At 49.4% G+C, this 19138-nt stretch overlaps 1 protein-coding gene across 3 annotated transcripts in view; it reads right to left on the bottom strand.

Annotated features, from left to right (window-relative positions):
* RASSF5 (Ras association domain family member 5) overlaps positions 1 to 19138 on the bottom strand; it is an 80096-nt gene that overhangs the window by 36776 nt on the left and 24182 nt on the right. The window contains exons 2-3 of one of the 3 annotated variants that reach the window (XR_014815708.1): positions 15820 to 16847; positions 13216 to 15132 (exon numbers count right to left, since the gene is read on the bottom strand). Coding sequence is in view for 1 of the 3 variants with exons in the window: in XM_021063315.2 (XP_020918974.2) it covers positions 16726 to 16847 (122 nt within the window). In the remaining 2 variants the exon portion in view is untranslated. Of the gene's footprint in view, positions 1 to 13215; positions 15133 to 15648; positions 16848 to 19138 lie in introns of those variants that run through there. The other 2 variants (XR_014815709.1, XM_021063315.2) reach the window with 2 other exon arrangements.

Genomic DNA, 19138 nt, shown 5'->3' with positions numbered 1-19138 from the left:
CGTCTCTCAGGAGTGATGGTGCTGTTTTGGTGTGCACACTGTCATCTTTCAGTAGAATGGAGTCTGGAGTTCTTTTTTTTTTTTTGTCTTTTTGTCTTTTTGTCTTTTCTAGGGCCGCACCCGTGGCATATGGAGATTCCCAGGCCAGGGGTCCAATCGGAGCTGTAGCTGCCGGCCTACACCACAGCCACAGCAACGCGGGATCTGAGTCGTGTCTGCAACCTAAACCACAGCTCACGGCAATGCTGGATGGATCCTCAACCCACTGAGTGAGGCCAGGGATCGAACCTGCAACCTCATGGTTCCTAGTTGGATTCGTTAACCGCTGAGCCACGACGGGAACTCCAGGGTCTGGAGTTCTAGGGAAAAAAACAAGCCTCCAGAGACTGGCAATGCCAGAGGTACCATATTCATGGAGTCCGAGGGCCTGGGGATCCCCGAGGGGACTCCGGGGATGCCCCGAGAGTGGCCAAGGGGGATTATCAGGACTCTCCCCAAGTCTGCGCCTCCTGCAGTTTGGAAAAAAGTCCAGTCCTGGGGCACAAGCTGGGTGGCAGGTTAGACTCAGCCCCCAGACAAGCAAGCTGCCAACTCCATTTTAAACTCTGGCTACTTTCATGTGGAACCCTCTTCCTCCCCCACCTCAGTCAAATCTGTCAGCGCTCAGGATGGCTTCAAACTGCAGCCCAGTTTGGCTCCATCATCCCACGCAATCTTCTTCCCAGAAGCCTGGCAGGCACGAACGCGAGAGAGCTGAGAGCCAGGGCCCCAGCCGGCTGACGGCCTTCAGCTCTGGAGAACGGTCAATACCGGCAGCTGCCTCCCTTGGCGGGGAAATACTAAACAGCTGGTAAACAGCTAGGGGTGGGGGCTGGAGGAGCTATGGGGGTCTCCAGAGAAGAACTCACATTGGTGGAGTTGAAAGTAGGTTCTAATTTTGTCTGACTTTTCTTCAAGTGAATATTTAAAAGGTCGTTGGGGGTGGGAGGTGGCAGCAGGGGGGCGGTGGCGAGGGGATGGTTCTCAGAGACAGTGGTCCAGGCAAAGGAAGCTGGTACTGGCCTCTCCGGCAGCTCCAAGGCCAGTGCCAGAATGACGAATGCTGCAGGGCGGGGGGCTCGGCATGACCCGTGGGCCAATGGTAACAGCCTACCCACCTTGTCCCACCAGTGAAGGAACACACGTTTCTTTATATAAGGAGCCTCATTGCTCAGTGGGAATCCAATATTTAGGGGGAAAAAAGGTCCCCAGAGTCCCTGTGGCCACACTGTGTTCTTGGAGTCCCACAGTAACCTCTGCAGAGCAACTGCAGTGCTACACATTCAAAATGTGCACTCTTAAAATACAGCTGATAACAAGTTTTTTGAACAGCAAGCCAAAGCACCCCAGGAGTCAGCTTGAGTCTCCTTGTGAGCCGCCTGCTAGATGCCAGACCTGCTTAGGAAAAGCGCTAAGGGACATGGTGTTCTTTTAGGGTGCAGCTCCCTGCCAGTTCAAATATTGTGAAAACTGACCCCTGAATAGGCCCATTCAAAGCCATTTTAATGTAACCCTTAGGTGGCTCTACAAGCTTAGGAGCAGGTATTACCCCCATTTTACAGATGAGGAAACTGAGGGAAGCAACATGTCCCATCACAGCTTGTTACATACTTTCAAAGCCTCATATGTCTCTGTTCTCTACCTGATCCCACCTGTCAATGAATTGAGGTTGGAAGGAAGAAGCCGGCAAAACGGAAACTGTGGTGGCGAGGACCCTGGAGCTAGAAGAACTCTGCCAAGATCATACATACGATACAAAGCCTCCAGAAGGAAATATCCAGACCATAGCTCCACAGTCCCAAAGGGAGAAAGGCTGGATTCTTCTCACCTATGACCTTGTCTGTACCGTTGCCCTGTGAATAATCAACCGTCAGGATAACCTGGCTGGGGGAGGGAAGCAGGTGGCAGGGAAGAACCCAAGAAACAGCCTTTTAAGCCTTTTGAAGTGAACACACAAAGGATGGGAACTGGCTGTTCCCATCCCTGGTCCCAGGAAGAGGAGTCTGGACCAGAAGCTGCAGCCTCAAAGCCGCACCGTCATGGGGGGAGGCAGTTCAACGAGCCCCACTGAATGGTGGCTGGGCGACTTCCCTGGCCCAGAGCGTCGGATGATAAAAGGTATCATTTTAAGCTTTCTTCCTTTCTCAAATGCAATCCCGACATGTGGTCAGCTCCCCTTATTAAAGCCACCCTGTGGGTCTGTGTTCCAGAAAAGCTGCGATACAGAAATGGAAGCTGGGAGCTGGAATTCTTGTCCCAACTCTAACTGCTGCTTGATGTGGGATCTTGAGCAACTTTGGACCTCAGCCTTCCTCATCTGTCCCATTGAGAGGTTCAGAAATCAGGTCTGGGGTCTCACGACTGACCAACATATTCAGAGGCTGGAAACTGAGTGTGCTGCCAACCCACCTTTGAAACCTATTTTGAAATCAGTATTAGCCGGTGTGTTCAGGTGCTGTCCTACGAACTTTATATGCATCCTTTCATTTAATCCCTACAAGAAGCTGATGAGGAAGCTACAGTTAGTATCTCTATTTTGTTTTGTGTTGGTTTTTTTTTTTTTGCTTTTTTTTTTTAAAGGTCCGCACGCATGGAATAGGAAAGTTCCCAGGCTAGGGTTTGAATTGGAGCTACAGCTGCTAGCCTACACCCCAGCCACAAGCAACGTGGGATCCAAGCCGTGTCTGAGATCCACACCACAGCTCCCGGCAACACCAGATCCCCAACCCACTGAGTGAGGCCAGGAATCAAACCTGCATCCTCATGGATGCTCGTCAGATTCATTTCCACTTCGCCACAACAGGAACTCCCAGTATCTCTATTTTACAGAGAGGAAAGGAGCTTTTGGCAGGTTAAGTAACTTGCATGTAGTCAGACAGGCTAGTTCATGGTGGAGCTGTAATCAGCCCAGCAGCCCAGCTGGTCTGACTCCAGAACCCTAGCCCTTGACCATTCTACATACAGAGTATGGAGTACATGTCCCATCTCAGCCATGCTGCCTAAAATCGCAATCCGTCACAAACAAGTCAGGAACTGGTTTCTCAGTCTGCCTACACCCCTCTCTTCCCTTTGGCTCACTGAGGTTTTCCAAGGTTCAGCCACATACCCACCCCCACGCCACGTGCCCGTGCTCTACCTGGGAACTGGGTCTCACTCTGCCAGTGGTACCAACCACACTTGACAGACTCGTGTCTCATCATTCTCTCTCACCCCAGGTGGCCCCAGATGGACACCTGTACCTGCTGGGTACCCAACCCTCCCCACTGCAGCCTCCCTCTCAACAGGTCCAAACTGAGCTGACCATTCCTGGCCTTGCCCACCACCTGCTCCCCCTCCTTTAATTTCCTATCTTGGAGGAATTCCCATTGTGGCGCAGCGGAAACAAATCTGACTAGGATCCATGAGGACGGAGGGTCGATCCCTGGCCTCGCTCAGTGGGTTAAGGATCTGGCGTTGCTGTGAGCTGTGGTGTAGGTCGCAGACGCGGGTTGGACCTGGCATTGCTGTGGTTGTGGTATAGGCGAGTAGCTTCAGCTTCAGTTGGACTCCTAGCCTGGGAACCTCCATATGCCATGGGTGTGGCCCTAAAACGATGCAAAAAAAAAAAAAAAGAAAAAAAGAAAAAGAAAAAGAATTTCCTATCTTAATGAATGCCATTGGCATAAATGACCGCAAAGCCTTCCAGTAGTTTCCGCTGTTCCCATCTCTGCCTCCTCCAAACTGCCCATGCCTTTGTTGCCAAAGTTACCCTTCCAGACCAAGATCTGATCAGGGTTGTTCTGCCATAAAACCTTTCCATTCGAATTCCAACTAATAATTATTGAAGAAGGACTGAGTATCAAGACCTTGTATCAAGCTTACTCACTTATTCAACAAATAATCACTGAGCACCTTCCTATGTGGCAGGCACTAGACCGGAGTTCACGTTCAGGCCTGAAGAAGTCATGGTCCCGGCCTTCTCTTAACATCCAGTCTCGTAGAATGACATGAAATAAGATGTCACATTAGCGTTACTGAGTTCTCACACGCACTTCCTTACACACTTAATCTTCACAGGCCAGCAGGAACGCATTTTACAGATGAGTAAACTGAGACTCGGGATGGGGCATTTACCCAAGGTCACGGAGCAGGTACATTTCAACCTCTGGGTCTGAAATTTGCCATCACAGCTGTCCTTCCACCGGTGACTCCCCAACGATACCTACAGCCATACCCCGAACGCCGGAGCGAGTCCTTCAAAGCCCTTCACTGCACATGCCCAGCCAACAGGTCAGGCCCATCTCCAGCCACAATCAGGGATCCCTCCTCACAGCCACACACACTGGATTCACTTTCACAGCTGCCGCCCTGCCCTCTCTCGGGCTTGTTCTCGCTGTCTCCTGGGCTTGTCAAAATCCTCCTGCATCCTCCCCACCTCCTGACTCACAAGGTTCAGCAGCCATGACCACTCGGCCCCCACCTTCCCGCTGCCTCTCAGAAGTAGCCTTTCCCAAAGGTCCTCTCTAGGAGTTCCCTTCGTGGCTCAGTGGAAACAAATTTGACTAGCATCCATGAAGTCGCAGGTTCGATTCCTGGCCTTGCTCAGGGGGTTAAGGATCTGGCATTGCCATGAGCTGTGGTGTAAGTCACAGATGCGGCTCAGAACCTGCATTGCTGTGATTGTGGTGTAGGCTGGTGGCTACAGCTCCAATTCGAACCCTAGCCTGGGAAACTCCATATGCCATGGGTGTGGCCCTAAAAAGATTTAAAAAAAAAAAATTCCCCAAAGGTCCTCTCTGGGGGCGAATCTTCAGAATGTCACCCTCCATCCTTAGGAGGGTGCCTCTGACAGCATTAAACCACTGCGCACAGCACAGAGCTCTGTTTCTCCCCAGGGGACTTCCTGTGTAAGAGGTACATGGCTGCACACTATTTAGGATGACTCACAGGAGATTCACTTTCTTGAGGCTCCTAGCCCACTGCATGCTCCTCCTGCTCGACTGCCAGGCTAAGTGCTTCCATGGGGCCCGGACACTTAGAAACACTGAAGGCGGCGAAATCAGCCCTGAAGAGCTCACTCTGGGTCTGAGTCAGGCACAGGGCATCTGCCTTCCAATTGCCTTCCTTTAAGGAAACTAGAGAATCATAAATGATGGCTCTGATCAATAATCCCATCACTCACATGGCCCTCTCCAATCTTCCAGCAGCCAGGATACTGTGGTCACAGGCATGAGAGGTGACCAACTCTTGTACTATTACACGGAGAAAGGGGGTCTTGTTGCCACCTCGGAGCCTCAGGACAACCTGGCTCAGCTAAAGGTCATCTCAGGCACCCACTGATTCCAGGATAGAAGGAATGGGTGGGGCTGTAAAGAGCACTGAGAAATGTCTCCACTGCTTAAGGCTTTCCAGAGAATAAACCCTAGAGCCCTGACCCTCCTTGGAGGCAGGATATCAAGTGCCTTCTGGTTGGGAAGCCTGAACTCTGATCAGAACCGAGCTCTCCTGGCTTGGCCCGAGCTGGTCAGACAGGCCTTAGGGCGGCTCCTGATAGAGGCAGCTGTTTAGTGGAGTCGATTAGACAGCTTTGGCCAGCACTTCTGGCTTCTAGAGCATGGAGGCAAATCTGTGGAAAGTGGAGCTACGGTCTCAGAGCCAGAGCGGAGCAGGGCTGCTGGGGCCTGGCTCCTCCTTTGGTATCTGAGGATGGGCTGGCAACAAATGACAGAAAATGGTTTCAATTAATCCAAAAGAAGGAAGAAGAGAAAAATGAAAGAACAGATGGGACAAATAGAACACAAATAGGAGACAGACTTAAAATCAAATTATATCAGTAATCACATTCAATGCAAATGAGCTAAAAAACCCAGTTAAAGGGCAGAGATGATCCAACTGGATTAAGAAAAACAAGCTCCAACTATCTGGTCTCTATAAGAAATGGCCTTTCGGAGTTCCCGTCGTGGCTCAGTTGTTAACCAATCCGACTAGGAACCATGAGATTGCACATTCGATCCCTGGCCTGGCTCAGTGGGTTAAGGATCCGGCATTGCCGTGAGCTGTGGTGTAGGTCACAGACGCGGCTCAGATCCTGTGTTGCTGTGGCTCTGGCGTAGGCCGGCGGCTACACCTCCAATTCGACCCTTAGCCTGGGAACCTCCATATGCCGCAGGAAGTGGTCCAAGAAATGGCAAAAAGACAAAAAAAAGAAAAAAAAGAAAAAAAAAAGAAAAAAGAAATGACCTTTAAATATAAAGGCACAAATAGCCTACAAGTAAAAGGATAAAGAAGTATCATGCTAATGGTAATCACAAGAAAGCTAGAGTGGCTGTATTAACATCAGAAATATACTGAAAGTAAATTTCAGTACAAATAATATTTCCAGGGTTAAAAAAAGGTTATTTCGTAATGATAAAGGGTCAAGGAATCAAGAGGACATAATCATTTGAAAGGTTTATGCATCACATAATAAAAGCTAGAACTTGGACAAATTGGTAAACCCACAACTATAGTTGGAGATTTCAACACCCCTCTCTCAATAATTGATAAAACAAGTAGAACACATGGTAGGCCTCAACAAATACTTGCTACTGTTGGTATCAGTCACAATTCAGTGTGATAAACATTTTTCGAGCATTTCAGAGGAGACAGGACCAGAATCCCTGGAGAGGTGTTCAGGTATCTGTCAAGAATAGCTAAGGAGCCCAGCCTCTCTGCAGGCGTAGACCCAGTTTCCCAGGCTCTCCCCTTCTGGCTCCCTGGCTCCCCCGTGTGGTCGTTCTGGGTTCAGCAAGCGGAGTTGGGCTGAGGGCTGAGGGCTGAGGCTGGACAGGCGGGGGAAATTCCTCCTCTGAAGGGTTCTGGAAAGGCAGAGCCCCTGGTAGGGAGACAGTGGCGTGGCTGCAGGAGGGAGCACAGGGCCTGAAGCCAGGAAACTCGGCTCTCCACGCCAGCTGAGTCACTGCTCGGCGGTTGCAGGGTTTGAGAGAGGTGATTCCAGCGGGGGCCCTGCTACAGAATGACAGGGGTGGGCTGGGGGTGGCCATGGGGGCCCCAGGCAGAGAGGCAGCAGCCACCTGACCTGTGGGGCTGAAACACCAGCAGGCCACGCTGATCCACCCTGGAAAGCGTCTGTCCTTTGGTGAATGGGGACAGGGTCTTGCCTGGCCTTTTTATCTAGAGCAGAGCAAGAACTCAGGCCACAAAAGGGGATAATCGTAAGCCTTGCAGCAAAGTGCCCGCCAAACCACGAAGTCATAGTGTCCTGGTTTTATATCCAGGAGAGTAATCCATCTTTCTCGTACTGGGGAGAGCAGGCAGAGCCAGATTGTGAAGAGTTTTGTGTGCTAACCCAGATTTAGACGGATTCTGAGGGTACTAGGAAGCCGTCATAGGGTATATGCTAAAAAAAATCCAGTAAGGCTGTCGGAGGCTCTAGAGATGGCCCTGGAATGCTACCCGGCAATACTGGCATGCTTTCACATACATCTCGCTGGAGCCACACAACCACCCTGCGTGATACCCATTTCTCAGAGGAGAAACTTGAGGTTCAGAGAAACTAGGAAGCTTGTCCCTGGTCACGTGCCAAGAATGTCATCTATACAATCTATACAAGCAGAGTTAGAACCTAGCTCTCCTGTCCCCCAGGAGAAAGGCCAGGGTTCTCTCTTTTCTTTAGGAAAAGATTCATTGCCTTTTAGAAATATTGCACTAGGAGCTCCCATCATGGCTCAGCGGAAAATGAATCCGACTAGGAGCCATGAGGTTTCGGGTTTGATCCCTGGCCTCGATCAGCAGGTCAAGGATCTGGTGTTACCGTGAGCTGTGTGGTGTTGGTCACAGACGCAGCTCAGATATGGTGTTGCTGTGACTGTGGTGTAGGCTGGCAGCTGTAGCTCCAATTCGACCCCTAGCCTGGGAACCTCCATATGCCTCAGATGCAGCCCTAAAAAGCAAAAAAGAAAAAAGAAAAAAAAAAAAAGAAATATTGCACTAGAAACATATGATACCATCTGGTTATTCAAACAGCACTGAAGCAAATAGCAGAAGTCGAGAGCTCTTGGAGTTCCCTCGTAGCTCAGTGGGTTAAGGATCTGTGATATCACTGCTGTGGCTCTGGGTATAGCTGTGGTGCTGGTTAGAACCTTGGCTCAGGAACTTCCACAGGCCACAGAGGTGGGGCAAAAAAAAAAAAAAAAAAGAAGTCAAGAGATCTCTTACTCAACCTCTGTCACCACCTTCCCCCTCTCAAGGTGAAATCACTTCCAAAAGTTGGCTGGGCACCTCCGGGCCCTCACTCTGCATTTACACACACACACACACACACACACACACACACACACGTACAAAGTACACATGGACTCGTCCTGTAGTACCACTGGGTGACGTGGCTCTCTTGGCACTATTCCTTGTCAATACATACAGATTCCATCCCTCCTTTGGCAAAGTGCCTTGGTCTTAGTGCTGGTGGTCGGAATTTCCTTCCCGGCACCCCCGCAGCTCCCTCCACTGCTCCCAGTGCCCCTCAGGCAGGGTCTGGATCCAAGGGTAGTCAGGGCACCAGATGATCAGAGGGCCAGTGCTCTGGAGGCAGCATTTCCCACTGAGGGCACCTGAAAGGATTTAGAACCATGCCTGGCGCATAACTATATGTGGAAGGAATCTTAGACATACTTTTCATCTTAGAGATTAAATATTAATTTCATGTGTGTCAGGAAAAAAATCCTAAACACATCAAAGGGGATTCAAGGATTTAAAAATTTTCCTTTAACATACATTTAAGTTTCATAAAATAAATCTATTTAAAGAGAAATCTTAACATATTTATGGTTTCCAAGGCGGCAGGGAGGGGCGGGGGGGAGAGTGGGGTGGATTGGGAATTTGGGGTTAATAGATGCAAGCGATTGCCTTTGGAATGGACAAGCAATGGGATCCTGCTGTATAGCTCTGGGAACTATAACTAGTCACGTATGACGGAGCATGATAATGTGAGAAAAAAGAATGTATACATGCATGTGTAACCGGGTCACCTTGCTGTGCAGTGGGAAATTGACGGAACACTATAAACAGCTATAATGGAAAAAATAAAACTCATTATTAAAAAAATAAAAACAGGAGTTCCCTTCGTGGCTCAGTGGTTAACCAATCCGACTTGGAACCATGAGGTTGCTTGCTGTGAGCTGTGGTGTAGGTCGCAGACATAGCTCAGATCCCATGTTGCTGTGGCTCTAGCGTAGGCTGGCAGCTACAGCTCCGATTCGACCCCTAGCCTAGGAACCTCCATATGCCGAGGGAGCGGCCCAAGAAATGGCAAAAAGACAAAAAAAAAAACTGCTACAATAAAAGTTTCAATAAAAATTAAAAAGTTTCAATAAAAATTTAAAAAATAATAAATTAAAAAAAATAAATAAATAATAAATAATAAATTAAAATAATAAAAAATTAAAAAATAATAAAAAACCCATAAAATCAGCTTAGGACAAATACAATTTTTAATTTCTAAAATGTACTGAATTCTATTGTTCTAAGTAGTAAAAATTTCCTAAAGGTGATATGTTTTGCTTCACTAAAATCGATTAAAACTGAGTTATAAAAATAAATAAATAAACATTTTTAAAATTGAAAAAAAAAAAGGAGAAATCTTAAGTAAATAATAGCACAGGTGGAATATTGATATGGCCAGAATCCTAAGTGTGGAAGGTGCCCAAGTGAGGTTTGGGAACTGCTGTGGGAGGGACTGGAATTTATAGGGGGTGGCTGGGAGCCTGGCTTTTGAACGCTGCTCCTGAGTTCTGAAGGGCCAGGAAGAGGAGATGGAATCTGGGCCTGATGGATGTAAGATTCAAGGGCACAGATGAACTGATCTATGAAATAGAAACAGACTCACAGACATAGAGAACAGACTTGTGGTTGCCGAGGGGGAGGGAGTGGGATGGACAGGGAGTTTGGGTTTGGCAGGGAGAAACTATTACATTTAGAATGGATAAGCCATGAAGTCCTGTTGCACAGCACAGGGAACCGTATCCAGTCTCTTGGGATAGACCATGATGGAAGATAACATAAGAAAAAAAAAATAGGAGTTCCCATCCTGGCTCAGTAGGAACCTGACTAGCATCCATGAGGACACAGGTTCAATCTCTGGCCTCGCTCAGCAGGTTGAAGATCTGGCTTTGCTGTGAGCTGTGGTGTAGGTCGAAGATGGAGCTCAGATCTAGCATTGCTGTGGCTCTGGTGTAGGCCAGTGGCTATAGCTACGATTCGACTCCTAGCCTGGGAACCTCCATATGCCACCGGTGTGGCCCTAAAAGAAAAAAGACAAAAAAAAAATAAGAAGAAGAAGAAAAAGAGCTGGGTTATTATGCCGTATAGCAGAAATTGACTCAACACTGTAAATCAACTCTAATTAAAAAAAAGAGAGACAGAAGACAAAAGGAATTCAGGCAAATACCACCCATCAGAATAACTATTTTCTTTAACACAAATAAGAGAATAATTTTAACACTGGAAAGAAAAAAAAAAAAAAAAAAAGACGCAGTCCCTGGCTGAAGTGATCTGAGTGGAACAGCGCTTATGCTTTAGTCTGTGCAGCCCATGTACCAGGAAAGTGGCACCAAAGGCCAAGGGGACAGAGCTGCCAGATCCCCCTAGGCTGCACGAGTTGTGATGAGAGTCAACAGCTGTGGGCAAGGACTTCCTCTCTTGGGATCTGCTTCCCCAAAGGCAAGGAAAGGAGGGGAACAAACCAGCAGAGGTCTCACTTCATCCTGAGGGCGGACAATGGGGAGCCCCTGGGGATTGTTTTCATCACAGGGGACACAGGATAGGGGCACCCTTAGGACCACCCGAAGTATAAAGTCTTTGGGGCATGTCCCCAAACGAAGGAATGACAGCTATGGGGACAACGTATTGTGACCTCCAGCCGATGGCGACCATGTCCTGTCTGAAAATGTCAGACCTCACAGACCTTGGAGCGCTCATAGGAGAGACTCTAAGACCACTTGACAAAAGCACACACAGATCCAGCCACCCTTCCTCCAGCTGTTTCTCCAGCTGAAACAGACAGGCATGACCCACACGCCCTGTAAGTGCAGCAGGGGCTCTGAGCCCATCCCTGCCCCTCACACCGCCGCCCCTTCTTCCTCCCGCCCTGCCTCCTACAGCAGAGAGAAGACAGCCAGAACCTTGGGATGGGTGCTTTTCTTTTCTTTTTTTTTCTTTTTTTTTTTTTAAGGGCAGCAGCACATGGAGGTTCCCAGGCTAGGGGTCAAATCGGAATTACAGCTGCCAGCCTACCCCACAGCCACAGCAACGTGGGATCCAAGCCGCGTCTGCGACCTACACCACAGCTCACGGCAGCGCCAGATCCTTAACCCACTGAGCAAGGCCAGGGATGGAACCTGCATCCTCACGGATACTAGTCAGATTCATAACCGCTGAGCTACAACGGGGACTCTGGGACTGCTGCTTTTCAAAGATTGAGGCCCAATATTTATCTACAGGAGGATCTCAACCATGTTTTGAAAAATGTATGCACGTCCAGGAAGAAAATATGAAAATGTTAACTAACAGTGGTTCCCTCCGGATGGAGGAAAAGTCGTGATTTTCTTTTCCTTAAAGAGCAGATCGGAGAGATGCCACCAAGCTGAGGCCTCCTAACAGCCACATGCCCCCAGACTAGCTGAGCTCCGACCAGGGCCTGGGCCATAGCAAATCCCCCTGCAAAATAGCCCTCGTACGTTTGGTCAGCTCAGGCCAGCTGACGAGGTCAAGTAAACGATCGCTGCATCCTGGTATGCAAGAGAACGTCGCAGCCAGGACGGAAATCAGCACAAGCAAGCTTTTTAGAAAAGGCAAGAGTGAGCCTGGAGCAGGGCCCAGGTTTTATTGATAGAAGGCTAGTCTTGCCCCAGTTGCGCTGAAGCACGCAGCCAGGCCTGTCCAAGGCAAACACAGCAGCCCAACCCAGCCGGCCCGGGAGCAGCCCGCACTCCAGGCTGAGTGCCGGCTCCACGCCCACCAGGGACTCTTGGCTCCTTCTATGTGGCTCCTTCTACATTTCAGTGGTGCTTCTGCTCTAGATGCAGCCCTGATTTAGCTTGCCAGAAGAGTCCGAGGTGGACCTGTCTTCCCAGCAGAAAGAAGGGAGTCACTCTGCTGTTAAATACTCAGACTTCTTGAAAGCACCGGTTCACTGCTGACATTCTGAGGATGAGACAAGGCAGCCAGCGAACCCCGGGCCCTGCTCTGGGGCCTTCTCGCCACCCCCACACACTTGCGAGCTGGCTAAGCCACTCCAGGGGAGGGGTTTTCAACTTTGGCAATGTTCACATTTGGGACCAGATGATTTTTTGTTGAGGGGGCACTTTCCTAGGTGATGGAGGCTGTTTACAGCATCCCTGGCCTCTACCTGCTATTGCCAGTAACCTCCCCAAGGCTGTGACAACCAAAAGTGTCTTTAGTAATTGCTGAAGTGTACCCCCCGCCCGCCTGCCCCCATTTGAGACCTGCTGCTCTAGAGGAAGAAATAGAGACCTAAAGTAGAAATCCAGGATGCAGGTGGCAGGAGTAGGATGGGAGATGGGTAGGGTCAAGGCGAATGGAAAGAAGAGAGGCTGGAAACGTCCCAATGGGAGAGAAAGCTGGAAAAACAGAGTTGTTTCAATACGATTTTTAGGAAAGGTTGTTGTGTGGTGTGCCTTTGTAATTTCCCTCCTCCACCTTTTTTTTTTTTTGTGTCTTTTTGCTATTTCTTGGGCCACTCCCGCGGCATATGGAGGTTCCCAGGCTAGGGGTCCAATCGGAGCTGCAGCCACCGGCCTACGCCAGAGCCACAGCAACGCTGGATCAGAGCTGCGTCTGCAACCTACACCACAGCTCACGGCAATGCCGGATCATTAACCCACTGAGCAAGGGCAGGGACCGAATCCGCAACCTCATGGTTCCTAGTCGGATTCGTTAACCACTGCGCCACGACGGGAACTTCCCTCCTCCACCTTCTGAAGAAAACCTTCAGCAAAAATCTGCATCATTCACCAGGGCTTTGCGGGGGTGGGATTTGTCTCCCTTCTATTTCTCACCCTGGAGGGGCCAAGCCCCTCCCAAAAGGCTCGGTTCCATTCAGGCAACATCATAAATGGTTCCAGTTCCAGAGCATGTCAGGGTGTACGTCAAAGCATATTTTTTAGAACCCATTCAATGGCATACTTATATTTATTTATTTTCTTTTTTTGTCTTTTTAGGGCTGCACCCGCGGCATGTGGAGGTTCCCAGGTTAGGGGTCGAATTGGAGCTGTAGCTGTCAGCCTACACCACAGCCACAGCAACGCCGAATCCTTAAACCCACTGAGCGAGGCCAGGGATCGAACCCGTGTCCTCATGGATACTAGTCGGGTTTGTTAACCACTGAGCCACGATGGGAATGTCTATCATTCTTATAAAAACATACATCATATTTGTTTTCTATTAATGCTTTCCCAGTGGGAGAAAAAGGCCTGGGGAACAGCAGGAGGCTGGTAACACCCATGGGAAGCGGGGCCAGGCGACTGGGCATTGTTGAACTCATGCTTCATGGCCAGAAAAAGCGTGGGGATGGCTGGTCTGGGGACTTGGGACTGGATCCCGATTCCCCAGGCCCACTCGTGCTCTCTTGAGGAAATAACCAGTCATTCACATCTATGTGTCTCTCAGCACCTGGGCCTTTTCCTTCAGAAACATGGAGTTTACTTAGTCTCGCTCTCCTAAATCCCTGGCATCACCAAAGGATGCCAAGTCCCTTACTGCATCACCAAGCCCCTGGCATTCCAGGGCCTGTCACATGGTCTATATTCAAAACATATTTGGCAAATAAATACCTGGATGATGTCCTTACTTCCTTGACCAGCAACCTTTGACGCATACATTAAGGCTTAGAATAAACATCACCTCCTCTGGGAAGTAGTCCCTGATTTCTCCCAAGAGAAACAATTGCACTGTATACTCAAAACACTTATGTAGGGCGGGGGTGATAAATTAGGAGTTTGGGATTGGTAGAGACAAACTACTATATATAAAATAGTTAAATAACAAGGTCCTACAGTATGGCACAGGGAACTGTATTCAGTATCTTGTGAAAAGAATATATACATATAACTAATGAAAAAGAATATATATATATAACTAAATCACTTTACTGTACACCAGAAACGAACGCAAGATTGTAAATCACCTATTCTTCCTTAAAAAAAAAAAAGCAAAAAACTCTTTGATTCGTGTGTTTGTTGAAGCAAACATCACATTATGTCCTATTTGGTTGTATTCTGCCTGCCCTGCCAGGATGTAAGCTCTCTGAAGACAAGAACTGTGGTGTATCATTTTTTATCCCCACTCTTACCAGTGTTTGATAATCAATGTTCAATGCAAGAATTAAAAAAAAAGAATGTATGCATGTATGTGTAAATGGGTCACCATGCTGTACAGTAGAAAATTGACAGAACACTGTAAACCAGCTATAATGGAAAAAAATAAAAATCATTTTATATATATATCTATATATCTATATATACACACACACACATATAAAACAATGCTCTCCTGTCTTCCTCCCAAATCCTTGACATCAAAAATCAAACACATCCTGGTTCAGGTGCCTTGGCAAAGCCCAGACCAAGAGCTGTTTTGGGCATCAACTTCCTGGTCCTTTGACGCAGAGAAAGGACATCTGTCCAGGCCCTCTGACGTTGATCTGGTCTGGCTGGCAGGACAATGTGCCCAGAAGCCTCAGCCCCAGCATCCCCACTGCCCCAGGGCTCGGAGGCCTCTGAGGATCCCCAGGAGCTTTCTCTGGGATTGACCATACCCACACCTATGGCTGGAGCCTTAGGCCAAAACAGGTTCTGTGCTTGGAGTGGGCCACAGGGAGGGCACTTCTGAATAATGACAGGCTTCCCTGTGTCACCGATGCTATTCCGCTTCCCCAGCCTCTTGGAAAGGATGTGTGACACTGTGATTTTTTTTTTTTTTGCCTTTTTTTTTTAGGGACACACTTTCGGCATATGGAGGTTCCCAGGCTAGGGGTCGATTCGGAGCTGTAGCTACTGGCCTACAGCCACAGCAATGCCAGATCTGAGCCTCGTCTGTGACCTACACCACAGCTCAAGGCAGCATCAGATCCTTAACCCACTGAGCGAGGCCAGGGACTGAACCTGCATCCTCGTGGATCCTAGTCGGATTTGTTTTTGCTGTGCCACAACGAGAACTCTGATACTGTGATTAATAATCAGAGATATACACATTTGATCTCTGTCTCCATTTTTGGCACAATGGAACTTCTTAAATGATGAGAGCACCAAAGGTATTTCTTGTGATGTTAATGAGGTGACTTTTTTTTTTTTTTTTTTTGGTCTTTTTGCCATTTCTTGGGCTGTTCCCGAGGCATATGGAGGTTCCCAGGCTAGGGGTTGAATCGGAGCTGTAGCTGCCGGCCTACGCCAGAGCCACAGCAACACAGGATCCGAGCCGCGTCTGCAACCTACACCACAGCTCATGGCAACGCCAGATCCTTAACCCACTGAGCAAGGCCAGGGATCGAACCTGCAACCTCATGGTTCCTAGTTGGATTCGTTAACCACTGAGCCATGACAGGAATTCCGAGGTGACTTCTTTAAAATTAAAATTGTCGGTTTTATTTTTAAATTTTTTTTGTCTTTTGTCTTTTTAGGGCCGCACCTATGGCATGTGGAGGTTCCCAGCTAGAGGTTGAATTGGAGCTGTAGCTACTGTAGCTACACCACAGCCACAGCAATGTGGGATCCGAGCCACATCTGTAACCCACACCGTAACTCATGGCAACACCAGATCCTTAGCTCACTGAGCAAGGGAAGGGATTGAGCCCACGTCCTCATGGATACTATTCTGGTTCGTTAACCATTAAGTCAAGATGGGAATTCCATGAGGTGACTTTTGGATCCCACCTAAGGATGCAGGCTAGTTGCCAGGAGAACCAACCAAGTATGAGAGGATTAGAACTTTCAGATGGACGCCCCTGACCTCTGGGGAACAGAGAGAGGCCGGAGGGTGGATCAATCGCCAATGGCCAACAATTTGATCAATCATGTCTGTATAATGAAGCCTCTGTAAGGTCCTGGAAGTTTGGGGCTCAGAGAGCTTCTGGGTTGGGAAACATGGGGAGGAGCAGGGAGGGCACCTCTGGAGAGGACATGAAAGTTTGTGCACCTCCCCCACCTGGCCCTCTGCATCTCTTCCATCTGGTTGCTCCTGAGTTATATCCTTTTATAATAAACTGGCGATCTAGTAAGTTTCAAATGTTTCTTTGAGTTCTGTGAGCTGCTCTAACAAATGCATTGAGCCCAAAGACAGAGCTGTGGCAACCTCCCACCTACAGCCTGTTGGTCCGAAGCATGGGTGACAACATACTCTTACAACTGGTATCTGAGGTGGTGGGTGGGGGGTGCAGAGTACAGCACTGAGCTGAACTACAGGGCACCCACTGGGTGTCAGAGGGTGGTGGTGTGGGGAAACCCCCCACATTGGAACTGGGCGCAGACTCGAAGAGTGTGCTATGGACCCCAACTGGCCAGAAGGGGACCCCCAACATCCAGCGTACATGGAACACTCTCGCCACCCATGCTCCCCAGAGCCCCTGGGAGGGACAGGGGAACCTGGGGGCACCTCAGGAGGCTGTCGCCAACCTGGAGCTCGAGCCCTCCCGCCTACCTGGCTGAAGGTTGCAGTGAGGGTGCTTTCTGGAGAGGGTCTGTCCTGGGAGGAGCCTTCCTGCTGACTGCAGTCCAGCTGGATCAGGCTGCGGCACTCAGGGTGGCAGGTGAATTTGCAGTCTGGAGGGAGAGAACCGCAGAGGGATTAGGGGCCAGACAGGAGGCCCAGAAAAAGGCCCTGGGAGGCGGCATGTAGCTCCTGGAGGGCGGTGGAGGGGGAAGAACACCATGAGAATGACTCGCTCTCTCTGAACTACCATGAGTAGGGAAGGTGAATAGGTGCTTTACAGTTTGCAATCTAGTTTTTGTTTAGAATTTGCAATCTCCTTTTTGTTTTTGTCTTCCTCTTCTTTTTAGGGCTGTACCCATAGCACATGGAGGTTCCCAGGCCAGGGGTCAAATCAGAGCTGCAGCTGTGGACCTTCATCACAGCCTCATCCACAGCCACTCCAGATCCAAGTCACATCTGCCATCTCCACCACAGCTCATGGCAACGCCGGATCCTTAACCCACTGAGCAAGGCCAGGATTGAACCTACATCCTCATGGATACGAGTTGGGTTCATGACCTCTGAGCCACAATGGGAGCTCCCAGTATGTAAACTGTTTCCACCTCCATTATTGTGTGTGACCCTGCAACCATGATTACCGCCACTTTGCCGACAGGAAATTGGGGCCTAGGGTGACTTTCTCAAGGGCAGATCATCTGGCTTCAGGCTGGTGCTCTTTCTACTAATTGATGTTAATCATCAGAGGCCCCAATCCCTGTGGAAGAACTTAACTTTTCCTGGCCTTGTTTTGCAGGCTGTAAAACAGGTAATAATGGCCCTGCCTGGTGCACAAGGATGATTACAGTTATAGAGGAGAACGGGTCTTAACAAATTAAAGGTGGGAGTTCCTGTGTTGTGGCGCAGCAGAAATGAACCCGACTAGGAACCATGAGGTTGCAGGTTCGATCCCTGGCTTTTCTCAGTGGGTTAAAGATCCAGCGTGCCATGAGCTGTGGTGTAGGTCGAAGACGCGGCTCAGATCCTGCATTGCTGTGGCTGTGGCATAAGCTGGCAGCTATAGCTCCGATTAGACCCCTAGCCTGGGAACCTCCATATGCCACAGGTAAGGCTCTAAAAAGACAAAAAACAAAACAAAACAAAATACCCAAAAAACAAAAAGAACCCCAACAAATTAAAGGTTTCTCCAGGGACAAAGGCATGATCACCAACAGGAAGGGCTGTCACGTCTCTCTGACACAGTGCCATCTAGAAATGCGAGGTGGCTCCTCTAACTTGGCTGACATGGCCTGCAGACAACATTCCAAATGAGGCTTTGGAGGAAAGCACACATTTGTTTCACATCCATGGAAGTAAGACAATGACCAGTGTTCAGCAGACCATGGGGGGTTACCTCAGAGATGGGGAAACTGAGGCCCAGAGAGGTAAAGCACGGTGCCCAATGACACACGGCTCAGTGGCACAGCCAAGGTTGCAAGCAGTTTCCAGCTTCCCCAAGGGCCCTCTCTGAAGCCTCCTTGGCAGAAGGGAGGTGAAGTTGAAGGGGACAGGAGGCCGGGAGGTTGGGGCAGGTGAAGGCAGGGAGGATGGGAGAGAAAAAAAGGTTGGCAGTGAAAGAAATCCGTCCAAGCCCATCAGCAGGCACAAGGCTCAGGCTGGAGGTTGGTTCCCACAGAAGCTGCTGGGCCCATCAGGGTCACCAGCCCTGGAGGTGCCACAGCTCAGCCAGAAGGCCCTGCTGAGGGAGGCTGCCAGAGTCTTAATGAGAAGGTTGCCGGACCGTGTCACCCGGTACATAGGGGTGGGCTGGGGTGGGCAGGGCTTGTGGCAGGAGACAGCCTGGACATGTCTGGATAATCTGGGGACGAAGGGACAGCTTTATGTTGGGCTCAGTCTCCTGACACTCTTTTCCTTCCTTTTTTTTTTTTTTTTTTTTGTCTTTTTGCCATTTCTTGGGCCATTCCTGCGGCATATGGAGGTTCCCAGGCTAGGAGTCCAATCGGAGCTGTAGCTGCCAGCCTACACCAACAGCCACAGCAATGCCGGATCCTTAACCCACTGAGCAAGGCCAGGGATCGAACCTGCAACCTCATGGTTCCTAGTCGGATTCGTTAACCACTGAGCCATGAAGGGAACTCCCCCCTCCCCTTTTTTTTTTTGGGCCACACCTGCCGCATGTAGAAGTTCCAGGGGTCAAACTGTTAGGCCACCAAGGAGCTCCCTCTTTTCCTTCCTTTTAACAAGCTCCAGAACCACAGCACCTGGGGACCCTCTTTTTGTTGTTGTTTTTGTTTTTTAGGGCCACACTTGTGGCATATGGAGGTTCCCAGGCTAGGGGTCCAATCGGAGCTACAGCTGCTGGCCTACACCACAGCCACAGCAACAAGGGATTCAAGCGCTGTCT

The sequence above is a fragment of the Sus scrofa genome, chromosome 9 (assembly GCF_054392235.1).
Source record: "Sus scrofa isolate SSC_HxYL_T2T_F1_AM1 chromosome 9, Sscrofa_HxYL_maternal_Yorkshire_Landrace_v2.0, whole genome shotgun sequence".
NCBI classification, from domain to species: domain Eukaryota; kingdom Metazoa; phylum Chordata; class Mammalia; order Artiodactyla; family Suidae; genus Sus; species Sus scrofa.
This window is presented reverse-complemented; position numbering and strand designations above follow the sequence as displayed.